We start from the raw sequence: 13,413 nt of genomic DNA, 5'->3' as shown, positions 1-13,413 counted from the left end.
TTCGAATAGCAACCGTCAACGTACTACACCGTGTAAGTTGCAGTGTACATACACATCATAAAAGCTTATTTGATTCCTGAAATGATTTTACATCAGCAAAATAACTATTTTGATGCATTTTATTGACCAAGGTTTTGTATTAAATTAATCTGCCTGCTTTAATTGTAGTTAAGTTGATATGGGAGGGAAAAGGGCACTTAAATTAAGGGAACCATCATAAATAATGGTTTTTAAAAGGATCAAAATACTACAAATTTCACTTATAAATAGTTTTGATATTACTATTGGTAGAAAAAAAACCTTCTATTTGCAATTGGCAAATCATATTATTAGAATAACAAAAGAATGACCCCTTTATTTTGTGTTGCAACATCAGTGTTGGTCCAATTTCAAAATTTATCACATTTCTCAGTATAATTTACTGTGGCCAATGTAACCCTAATCCAGAAAATATTTGTGCCCAGGAATACACTATAATGATTGGTACCTTTTGGTTAAAGAATATATTGGATCATAGGTTGTAGTCAAGGTTTTGCTTAAGCTTTCATATCTGAAAAATGCACAAAATCATTGTGTTTTGACAAAACATTCAGAATGTGCTGACTTGGAGCCTATAATGTAATTTTTTTTTAAAGAAAATTGTTTTACTCAGCTATAAGGCTTTTGAAATAGATCAATTTAATAACCAAACTATAGCATTTTTGATGTTTTATGATTAAGTTGAAATTCAAGGCCATATTTGGCCAAATATTGTTTGGTGATAAGGCCCATTTGGCAAGTCACATTTGAGGAAAATGGGGAGACATTTGACTTTGACAAGTGGAACATGTTCTTTAATCATCTAACACAGGTTTTTCATAATGTTCAACCTTATAATGTAACATGAAATTCTTTCAAACTCAGCATATCACATATCACATTTTTAGCTCACCTGGCCCGAAGGGCCAAGTGAGCTTTTCTCATCACTTGGCGTCCGTCGTCCGTCGTCGTCGTTAACTTTTACAAAAATCTTCTCCTCTGAAACTACTGGGCCAAATCAAACCAAACTTGGCCACAATCATCATTGGGGTATCTAGTTTAAAAAATGTGTGGCGTGACCAGGTCAACCAACCAAGATGGCCGCCACGGCTAAAAATAGAACATAGGGGTAAAATGCAGTTTTTGGCTTATAACTCAAAAACCAAAGCATTTAGAGCAAATCTGACATGGGGTAAAAATGTTTATCAGGTCAAGATCTATCTGCCCTGAAATTTTCAGATGAATCGGTCAATCGGTTGTTGGGTTGCTGCCCCCGAATTGGTAATTTTGAAGAAATTTTGCTGTTTTTGGTTATTATCTTGAATATTATTAGCTCACCTGGCCCGAAGGGCCAAGTGAGCTTTTCTCATCACTTGGCGTCCGGCGTCCGTCGTCCGTCGTCCGTCGTCGTCGTCGTCCGTCGTTAGCTTTTACAAAAATCTTCTCCTCTGAAACTACTGGGCCAATTTTTACCAAACTTAGCCACAATCATTATTAGGGTATCTAGTTTAAAAATTGTGTCCGGTGACCCGGCCAACAAACCAAGATGGCCGCCATGGCTAAAAATAGAACATAGCGGTAAAATGCAGTTTTTGGCTTATAACTCAAAAACCAAAGCATTTAGAGCAAATCTGACATGGGGTAAAATTGTTAATCAGGTCAAGATCTATCTGCTCGAAATTTTGAGATGAATCAGACAACCCGTTGATAGGTTGCTGCCCCTGAATTGATAATTTTAAGGAAATTTTGCTGTTTTTGGTTATTATCTTGAATATTATCATAGATAGAGATAAACTGTAAACAGCGAAAATGTTCAGTAAAGTAAGATCTACAAATAAGTCAACAGGACCAAAATGGTCTGTTGACCCCTTTAGGAGTTATTGCCCTTAATAGTCAATTTTTAACCATTCTTCGTAAATCTTAGTCATCTTTTACAAAAATCTTCTCCTCTGAAACTACTGGGCCAAATTAAACCAAACTTGACCACAATCATCATTGGGGTATCTTGTTAAAAAATTGTGTCCGGTGACCTGGCCAACCAACCAAGATGGCCGCCATGGCTAAAAATAGAACATAGGGGTAAAATGCAGTTTTTGGCTTATCACTCAAAAACCAAAGTATTTAGAGCAGATCTGACATATGGTAAAATTGTTTATCAGGTCAAGATCTATCTGCCCTGAAATTTTGAGATGAATTGGACAACCTGTTGATAGGTTGCTGCCCCTGAATTGGTAATTTTAAGGTCATTTTGCTGTTTTTGGTTATTATCTTGAATATTATTATAGATAGAGATAAACTGTAAACAGCAAAAATGTTCAGCAAAGTAAGATCTACAAATAAGTCAACAAAACCAAAATGGTCTGTTGATTTCTTTAGGAGTTATTGGCCTTTATAGTCAATTTTTAACCATTTTTCGTAAATCTTAGTTATCTTTTACAAAAATCCTCTCCTCTGAAACTACTGGGCCAAATTAAACCAAACTTGGCCACAATCATCATTGGGGTATCTAGTTTAAAAATTGTGTCCCGTGACCTGGCCAACCAACCAAGATGGCCGCCATGACTAAAAATAGAACATAGGGGTAAAATGCAGTTTTTGGCTTATAACTCTGAAACCGCAGCTTTTAGAGCAAATCTGACATGTGGTTAAATTGTTTATCAGGTCAAGATCTATCTGCCCTGAAATTTTCAGATGAATCTGACAACCTGTTGTTGGGTTGCTGCCCCTGAATTGGTAATTTTAAGGAAATTTTGCTGTTTTTGGTTGTTATCTTGAATATTATTATAGATAGAGATAAACTGTAAACATCAATAATGTTAAGCAAAGTAAGATTTACAAATAAGTCAACATGACGGAAATGCTCAATTGACCCCTTAGGAGTTATTGTCCTTTGTAGTCAATTTTTAACAATTTTCATAAAATTTGTAAATTTTAACTAACATTTTCCACTGAAACTACTGGGCCAAGTTCATTATAGATAGAGATAATTGTAAGTAGCAAGAATGTTCAGTAAAGTAAGATGTACAAACACATCACCATCACCAAAACACAATTCTGTCATGAATCCATCTGCTTCCTTTGTTTAATATTCACATAGACCAAGGTGAGCGACACAGGCTCTTTAGAGCCTCTAGTTATAGTTAGAGATAAACTGTAAACAGCAATAATGTTCAGCAAAGTAAGATCTACAAATAAGTCAACAAAACCAAAATGGTCTGTTGATTTCTTTAGGAGTTATTGGCCTTTATAGTCAATTTTTAACCATTTTTCGTAAATCTTAGTTATCTTTTACAAAAATCCTCTCCTCTGAAACTACTGGGCCAAATTAAACCAAACTTGGCCACAATCATCATTGGGGTATCTAGTTTAAAAATTGTGTCCCGTGACCTGGCCAACCAACCAAGATGGCCGCCATGACTAAAAATAGAACATAGGGGTAAAATGCAGTTTTTGGCTTATAACTCTGAAACCGCAGCTTTTAGAGCAAATCTGACATGTGGTTAAATTGTTTATCAGGTCAAGATCTATCTGCCCTGAAATTTTCAGATGAATCTGACAACCTGTTGTTGGGTTGCTGCCCCTGAATTGGTAATTTTAAGGAAATTTTGCTGTTTTTGGTTGTTATCTTGAATATTATTATAGATAGAGATAAACTGTAAACATCAATAATGTTAAGCAAAGTAAGATTTACAAATAAGTCAACATGACGGAAATGCTCAATTGACCCCTTAGGAGTTATTGTCCTTTGTAGTCAATTTTTAACAATTTTCATAAAATTTGTAAATTTTAACTAACATTTTCCACTGAAACTACTGGGCCAAGTTCATTATAGATAGAGATAATTGTAAGTAGCAAGAATGTTCAGTAAAGTAAGATGTACAAACACATCACCATCACCAAAACACAATTCTGTCATGAATCCATCTGCTTCCTTTGTTTAATATTCACATAGACCAAGGTGAGCGACACAGGCTCTTTAGAGCCTCTAGTTATAGTTAGAGATAAACTGTAAACAGCAATAATGTTCAGCAAAGTAAGATCTACAAATAAGTCAACATGACCAAAATGGTCAGTTGACCCGTTTAGGAGTTATTGCCCTTTATAGTCAATTTTTAACCATTTTTCGTTAATTAAAGTAATCTTTTACAAAAATCTTCTCCTCTGAAACTACTTGGCCACAATCATCTTTGGGGTATCTAGTTTAAAAAATGTGTGGCGTGACCTGGTCAACCAACCAAGATGGCCGCTACGGCTAAAAATAGAACAAAGGGGTAAATGCAGTTTTTGGCTTATAACTCAAAAACCAAAGCATTTTGAGGAAATCTGACAGGGATAAAAATGTTTATCAGGTCAAGATCTATCTGCCCTAAAATTTTCAGATGAATCTGTCAATCGGTTGTAGGGTTGCTGCCCCTGAATTGATAATTTTGAGGAAATTTTGCTGTTTTTGGTTATTATCTTGAATATTATTATAGATGGAAATAAACTGTAAACAGCAATAATGTTCAGCAAAGTAAGATCTACAAATAAGTCAACATGACCAAAATGGTCAGTTGACCCCTTTAGGAGTTATTGCCCTTTATAGTCAATTTTTAACCATTTTTCGTAAATTAAAGTAATCTTTTACAAAAATATTCTCCTCTGAAACTACTTGGCCAAATTAATCCAAACTTGGCCACAATCATCTCTGGGGTATCTAGTTTAAAAAATGTGTGGCGTGACCAGGTCAACCAACCAAGATGGCCGCCACGGCTAAAAATAGAACATAGGGGTAAAATGCAGTTTTTGGCTTATAACTCAAAAACCAAAGCATTTAGAGCAAATCTGACATGGGGTAAAAATGTTTATCAGGTCAAGATCTATCTGCCCTGAAATTTTCAGATGAATCGGTCAATCGGTTGTTGGGTTGCTGCCCCCGAATTGGTAATTTTGAAGAAATTTTGCTGTTTTTGGTTATTATCTTGAATATTATTATAGTTAGAGATAAACTGTAAACAGCAATAATGTTCAGCAAAGTAAGATCTACAAATAAGTCAACATGACCAAAATGGTCAGTTGACCCGTTTAGGAGTTATTGCCCTTTATAGTCAATTTTTAACCATTTTTCGTTAATTAAAGTAATCTTTTACAAAAATCTTCTCCTCTGAAACTACTTGGCCACAATCATCTTTGGGGTATCTAGTTTAAAAAATGTGTGGCGTGACCTGGTCAACCAACCAAGATGGCCGCTACGGCTAAAAATAGAACAAAGGGGTAAAATGCAGTTTTTGGCTTATAACTCAAAAACCAAAGCATTTTGAGGAAATCTGACAGGGATAAAAATGTTTATCAGGTCAAGATCTATCTGCCCTAAAATTTTCAGATGAATCTGTCAATCGGTTGTAGGGTTGCTGCCCCTGAATTGATAATTTTGAGGAAATTTTGCTGTTTTTGGTTATTATCTTGAATATTATTATAGATGGAAATAAACTGTAAACAGCAATAATGTTCAGCAAAGTAAGATCTACAAATAAGTCAACATGACCAAAATGGTCAGTTGACCCGTTTAGGAGTTATTGCCCTTTATAGTCAATTTTTAACCATTTTTCGTAAATTAAAGTAATCTTTTACAAAAATCTTCTCCTCTGAAACTACTTGGCCAAATTAATCCAAACTTGACCACAATCATCTCTGGGGTATCTAGTTTAAAAAATGTGTGGCGTGACCTGGTCAACCAACCAAGATGGCCGCCACCGCTAAAAATAGAACATAGGGGTAAAATGCAGTTTTTGGCTTATAACTCAAAAACCAAAGCATTTTGAGGAAATCTGACATGGGATAAAAATGTTTATCAGGTCAAGAACTATCTGCCCTGAAATTTTCAGATGAATCGGTCAATCGGTTGTTGGGCTGCTGCCCCTGAATTGGTAATTTTGAGGAAATTTTGCTGTTTTTGGTTATTATCTTGAATATTATTATAGATAGAGATAAATTGTAAACAGCAATAATGTTCAGCAAAGTAAGATCTACAAATAAGTCAACATGACCAAAATGGTCAGTTGACCCCTTTAGGAGTTATTGCCCTTTATAGTCAATCTTTAACCATTTTTCATAAATCTAAGTAATCTTTTACAAAATCTCCACTGAAACTACTAGGCCACAATCATCTTTGGGGTATCTAGTTTGAAAAATGTGTCCGATGACCTGGCCATTCAACCAAGATGGCCGCCACGGCTAAAAATAGAACATAGGGGTAAAATGCAGTTTTTTGCTTATAACTATGAAACCAAAGCATCTAGAGCAAATCTGACAAGAAGTTAAATTGTTAATCAAGTCAATATCTATCTGCCCTGAATTTTTCAGATGAATTGGACAACTGGTTGTTGGGTTGCTGCCCTCCAATTGGTAATTTTTAAAGAAATTTTGCTGTTTTTGGTTATCTTGAATACTATTATAGATAGCGATAAACTGTAAACAGCAATAATGTTCAGCAAAGTAAGATCTACAAATAAGTCAACATGACCTAAATGGTCAATTGACCCCTTAAGGAGTTATTGCCCTTTATAGTCAATTTTTAACAATTTTCATTAATTTGGTAAATTTATGTAAATTTTTACCAAATATAGTTCTCTGTTACTAATGGGCAAAGTTCATGATAGATATAATTGTAAGAAGCAAAATCGTTCAGTAAAGTAAGAACTTCAAACACATCACCATCACCAAAATACAATTTTGTCATGAATCCATTTGTGTCCTTTGTTTAATATGCACATAGACCAAGGTGAGCGACACAGGCTCTTTAGAGCCTCTAGTTAATGTAACACATATTGTTTTAAACTGCCAGCTGTTACTTTCTGCTATAACAGTGGTTTCATCATTCACAATACATCAGAATACACATTCACATATCATTGATCAAAACTTACACATTGTAATTACATAGTTTAGATTTGTATTTGTTGCCTACATATTGTGTCATTCATATACTAACTTTTGTTTTGACTAAACTAATGTTAACACAATTAAACTAATATCAATGTCTTAAATCATAGCAATTTTTTTATAACATGGAACTCATTAATCAGAAAATTTCAGGACATATCCTTAGAGGTTTTGGATGATGTGGTAGGACAGATTTGCATTAAGACTAGAAGATCTGTAGGTGCCCTTGATAATTTGCAGGTGAAATCTGGTTTCTTAAGCATGCTTTTCTGTTAGTTAGACTGAGGTCATAACTATTTGTCTGCAGCAATAAAGTATGACAGCTTCAGTCCAAAATTGCATGCTGCTGAATTGGAAATTGAATACTTCAACCAATTACTAACATGACTAATATGCTAACTGACTTAGAGCAGTTATTTACCATCTTTATTGTCATGGTTATAAAATATTCTTCAGGGCAATAGTTTTATTTGATTATCCTTAGAGGATATCAGTTATGTGGTTAATGTCAACAATGAATTTCATTGTAGGAATAGTACATGTGCTTTCAATGATCTGCAGGTAGAATGCTCAAATTTCTATCAATTTACTTCAGTTTGTATTGTCCATAATGAAGAGGTTACATGTGGCTGTATTACTGCTTTCCATGTTATGTATTTACTTGTCCAATCTCTGTGGAATTAGATATTTCTAATTACAAGTATTAGTATAATATTCTTCAGAAATCTTTCAGTTAATTCAAGTATTCAGATTTAACTATTTATTTGTCTCATTTGCACTTCAGTTGCTGTATTTGGAGGTTTTTTTTTACCTTTTTTATTTCTTTTTCTGAAAAAAATTATCTCTTTAAAATGTTTTTGATGTAAAAAGATGTTCCAAAAAAGTTATATTAACTTACAAATCATTTTTATACGACCGCAAAATTTGAAAAATTTTTCGTCGTATATTGCTATCACGTTGCCGTAGTCGTCGGCGTCGTCGTCGTCGTCGTCGTCCGAATACTTTTAGTTTTCGCACTCTAACTTTAGTAAAAGTGAATAGAAATCTATGAAATTGTAACATAAGGTTTATGACCACAAAAGCAAGGTTGGGATTGATTTTGGGAGTTTTGGTCCCAACAGTTTAGGAATTAGGGGCCAAAAAGGGCCCAAATAAGCATTTTCTTGGTTTTCGCACTATAACTTTAGTTTAAGTAAATAGAAATCTATGAAATTTTGACACAAGGTTTATGACCACAAAAGAAAGGTTGGGATTGATTTTGGGAGTTTTGGTTCCAACAGTTTAAGAATTAGGGGCCAAAAAAGGGCCAAAATAAGCATTATTCTTGGTTTTCGCACAATAACTTTAGTATAAGTAAATAGAAATCAATGAAATTTAAATACAAGGTCTATGACCACAAAAGGAAGATTGGGATTGATTTTGGGAGTTGAGGTCCAAACAGTTTAGAAATAAGGGGCCAAAAAGGGGCCCAAATAAGCATTTTTCTTGGTTTTCGCACCATAACTTTAGTATAAGTAAATAGAAATCTATGAAATTTAAACACAAGGTTTATAACCATAAAAGGAAGGTTGGGATTGATTTTGGGAGTTTTGGTCCCAACAGTTTAGGAATAAGGGGCCCAAAGGGTTCAACATTAAACTTTGTTTAATTTAATCAAAAATTGAATAATTGGGGTTCTTTGATATGCTGAATCTAACTGTGTATGTAGATTCTTAATTTTTGGTCCCGTTTTCAAAGTGGTCTACATTAAGGTCCAAAGGGTCCAAAATGAAACTTAGTTTGATTTTAACAAAAATTTAATTCTCGGGCTTCTTTGATATGCTGAATCTAAACATGTACTTTGATTTTTTATTATGGGCCCAGTTTTCAAGTTGGTCCAAATCAGGATCCAAAATTATTATATTAAGTATTGTGCAATAGCAAGAAATTTTCAATTGCACAGTATTCAGCAATAGGAAGAAATCTTCAATTGCACAGTATTGTGCAATAGCAAGAAATTTTCCATTGCACAGTATTGCGCAATAGCAAGAAATCTTCAATTGCACAGTATTGTGCAATAGCAAGTATTTTCAATTGCACAGTATTGCGCAATAGCAAGAAATATCTAATTGCACAATATTGTGCAATAGCAAGAAATTTTTTAATTGGAGTTATCTTTCTTTGTCCAGAATAGTAGTTGAATCAACTTAAATCATTGTTTTATACAATATACAATGTATATTCACTTTTACTACCAACTGATAAATTAAAACAATCTTTACCATTCAGTGATAACAAGCACTTTTTTTACATTTTAATATTTTATAATGTATTTAAATGAGTAGTTATTGTTGCAAACTCCATTAGAAATTTGAATTGAGATCAGTTTTGGAATAAGGGAAAGGGGGATGTGAAAAATATATTCAACAGCATAGTGAATTGCTCAAAGGCAAAACAAAAATTTTAAGTTCATTAGAACACATTCATTCTGTGTCAGAAACCTATGCTGTGTCAACTATTTAATCACAATCCAAATTTAGAGTTGAATCCAGCTTGAATGTTGTGTCCATACTTGCCCCAACCGTTCAGGGTTCAACCTCTGCGGTCGTATAAAGCTGCGCCCTGCGGAGCATCTGGTTACAAAATGTTTGCACTTCTTGCATGTCATATCAAGTTCCTTTGAATAAAATTTGTTTGTAATCATCAATCAAATTAAAACCCCTAAAATAAAGGCATTTATAGGACAACATTCAATCTTAAACAATGGTCTTTACAGAAGGTCAAACTACTCCTTGGAGCTCTTGTTAAATGTATATTTGGTTTTGATTGACATTAACAGGTCTGGTTTGTTTTCCAGGAAATGAATGACATGATGAAAGTTGCTGTAGAAACTGAGCAGACTGGATGTTCTTATATAGAATGTGACGCTAACATGCCACCAATCGGGACTCGTATACGGAGAGGTCCTGACTGGAGATGGGACAATCAAGATCTAGAAATGCCAGGAACAGTTTATTCCCATACTAAAACTGGTAAGTTTTTGAACTACTGAGGGGCCAGATTGCAATTCTCTTTCTCTTTATTTGATTTAAATAGTAATGATAAACTTTTCAAAGGCTTGTTCATTATTATATTGAATTTAAATAACTTGAGTTGATATCAAGGGTTATCCAATGCTCCTTAGTTATAAAACCTTTAAATATAAATACTGTATGTGTCATTTAAGAATATATATAATTTGAGTGAGGTTTTTCATATTGGAAGTTTGCGTTTTTGTAGGACATATTTGGGTAGAGTGGGACTTTGGTAATATATGGTTACTATGTTAATTGGACATGCTTTGATACTATATATGCCCTTGAATTTTTACTAGATAACATTTTCGTTCGCTTTGGGGATTCCGTATATCGTCAGATTATCGGAATTCCAATGGGGACTAACTGTGCACCACTTATTGCGGACCTGTTTTTGTATTGTTATGAGTTACAATTTATGACAAAAATAAGCAAAGACCCATCGAAACAACATCTGATAAACAAATTTAATAATACTTTTAGATATTTGGATGATATTTTGGCTCTTAATAATGACGACTTCAGTATGTATATTAAAGGAAATTTATCCTGTTGAACTTACTTTAAATAAAGCCAACACTAACAATGACCACTGCCCTTTTCTCGATCTCGATATCTATATCACTAATGGAAAGCTGAATACTAAAATTTATGATAAAAGGGATGATTTTTCATTTCCTATCGTTAATTATCCGTTTTTAGATGGTGACTTTCCCTTGTCACCATCTTACGGTGTTTATATATCTCAACTTGTACGATTCGCTCGTGTATGTAACAATGTTTTAGATTTTAACGAGAGAAATTTATGTATTACTGAAAAATTATTACACCAGGGTTTTCAATATCACAAACTAGTCAAAACATTTACTAAATTTTATCATCGGTATAAAGACATCATTCGTAAATATAGCTCAACATGCAGACTTCTAATACGTTCAGGTATTTCACATCCAATTTTTTATGGAAATATTCTTTATAAAGCACAAAGGTGTCAGTATTCACCTCAGAAACTTGCAAAACCTTTGAATAGACTTATAAAGAAGGGATATAATTACGATACTGTTGTCAAGTCATTAAAGATTGCATATTTTGGCGTTAATATTGAGTCACTGATAAGGTCTTTGCATCGGAACTAAACACATTTATTCTAAAAACAGTTGTTGGCATGACACGGGTTATGTTCTTCTCATATATGTTATGATGGTATGATACTAAACCCCTAACGGGAAGGATTGTGCCTGATGTTCATATGATGAAATCATAATCTTTCAGTCAGTTTAATTGAAGTCTGGAGCTGGCATGTCAGTTAACTGCTAGTAGTCTGTTGTTATTTATGTATTATTGTCATTTTGTTTATTTTCTTTGGTTACATCTTCTGACATCAGACTCGGACTTCTCTTGAACTGAATTTTAATGTACGTATTGTTATGCGTTTACTTTTCTACATTGGTTAGAGGTATAGGGGGACGGTTGAGATCTCACAAACATGTTTAACCCCGCCGCATTTTTGTGCCTGTCCCAAGTCAGGAGCCTCTGGCCTTTGTTAGTCTTGTATTATTTTAATTTTAGTTTCTTGTGTACAATTTGGAAATTAGTATGGCGTTCATTATCACTGGACTAGTATATATTTGTTTACGTGCCAGCTGAAGGACGCCTACGGGTGCGGGAATTTCTCGCTACATTGAAGACCTGTTGGTGACCCTCTGCTGTTGTTTTTTATTTGGTCGGGCTGTTGTCTCTTTGACACATTCCCCATTTCCATTCTCAATTTTATTTTATTGCATGAATATTGGGGAATATTGTCCAGAGTAGAATTTTATATTGCACCAGCTTGTGAGTGCAATATATCTTCTACAAAAGACAATATTCCCCAATATTCATGCAATAACCCTTTAATTGTATAGCAATATAATATTTGAAAGTAAAAATTGGTTTAAACTAAGATTTTGTCTTTGATGACATCATGAATTTTGAAGATTTATTGCACAAGTGCAATATTGGAATTTATTGCACGCTAACTTTTGGTTACTTTCTGTGGGAAATATTATATTGCTATGCAATTTTATTGAATATTTATGTTTTTGTAGGACAAATTTGGGTAGAGTTGGACTTTGGTAATATTGAATATTTTTGGTTTTGTAGGTCATATTTGGGTAGAGTTGGACTTCGGTAACATTGAATATTTTTGGTTTTGTAGGTCATATTTGGGTAGAGTGGGACTTTGGTAATATCAACAGATATCGTTATGGAGTTGAAGGATGTTATGATGTTGTAACGACAGAGGATCCACGACTACTGGAAGAAGATCAGGTTATAGCAGTTGGTTGTGTTGTCAAAAGAAGTGAGTATAATCATGATAATGATTCCAGATATGTACAAATTTTGAAAATTTAGTCACACATTTTTTCTCAAGTACTCTAAACATATTTATTCAACCAGATTAAAAAAAACTGTTGTTATTCCTTTTCTTTCACAACTTTTCTCCCAATCTGCTAACTTGTCAAAAAATTTCATATTGATTTATTAGCTCACCTGGCCCGAAGGGCCAAGTGAGCTTTTCCCATCACTTGGCGTCCGTCGTCCGGCGTTAACTTTTACAAAAATCTTCTCCTCTGAAACTACTGGGCCAAATTTAACCAAACTTGGCCACAATCATCATTGGGGTCTCTAGTTTAAAAAATGTGTCCAGTGACCCGGCCAACCAACCAAGATGGCCACCATGGCTAAAAATAGAACATAGGGGTAAAATGCAGTTTTTGGCTTATAACTCAAAAACCAAAGCATTTAGAGCAAATCAGACAGAAGTAATATTGTTCATCAGGTCAAGATATATCTGCCCTGAAATTTTCAGATGAATCGGACATTTCGTTGTTGGGTTGCTGCCTCTGAAATGGTAATTTTAAGGAATTTTGCTGTTTTTGGTTATTATCTTGAATATTATTATAGATAGAGATAAACTGTAAACAGCAATAATGTTCAGCAAAGTAAGATCTACAAATAAGTCAACATGACCAAAATGGTCAGTTGACCACTTTAGGAGTTATTGCCCTTTATAGTCAATTTTTAACCATTTTTCGTAAATCTTAGTAATCTTTTAGAAAAATCTTCTCCTCTTAAACTACTGGGCCAAATTTAACCAAACTTGGCCATAATCATCATAGGGGTATCTTGTTTAAAAAATGTGTCTGGTGACCTGGCCAACCAACCAAGATGGCTGCATGGCTAAAAATAGAACATAGGGGTAAAATGCAGTTTTGGCTTATAACTCAAAAACCAAAGCATTTAGAGCAAATCTGACAGGAAGTAAAATTGTTGATCAGGTCATGATCTATCTGCCCTGGAATTTTCAGATGAATCTGATAATTGGTTGTTAGGTTGCTGCCCCTGAATTGGTAATTTTGAGGAAATTTTGCTGTTTTTT

The 13,413-nt window shown here is 34.0% G+C and overlaps 1 protein-coding gene across 4 annotated transcripts in view; it reads left to right on the top strand.

The window, feature by feature from the left end:
- Positions 1 to 13,413, top strand: part of LOC143071682 (uncharacterized) — a 50,466-nt gene that overhangs the window by 28,200 nt on the left and 8,853 nt on the right. For 3 of the 4 annotated variants that reach the window (XM_076246161.1, XM_076246162.1, XM_076246163.1), the window contains exons 16-18: positions 7,093 to 7,179; positions 9,776 to 9,950; positions 12,190 to 12,333. In XM_076246161.1, the coding sequence (XP_076102276.1) occupies positions 7,093 to 7,179; positions 9,776 to 9,950; positions 12,190 to 12,333 (406 nt within the window). The remainder of the gene's footprint in view (positions 1 to 7,092; positions 7,180 to 9,775; positions 9,951 to 12,189; positions 12,334 to 13,413) is intronic. The other variant, XM_076246164.1, reaches the window with a different exon arrangement.

Source organism: Mytilus galloprovincialis, chromosome 4 (genome assembly GCF_965363235.1).
Source record: "Mytilus galloprovincialis chromosome 4, xbMytGall1.hap1.1, whole genome shotgun sequence".
Classification (NCBI taxonomy): Eukaryota; Metazoa; Mollusca; class Bivalvia; order Mytilida; family Mytilidae; genus Mytilus; species Mytilus galloprovincialis.
This window is presented reverse-complemented; position numbering and strand designations above follow the sequence as displayed.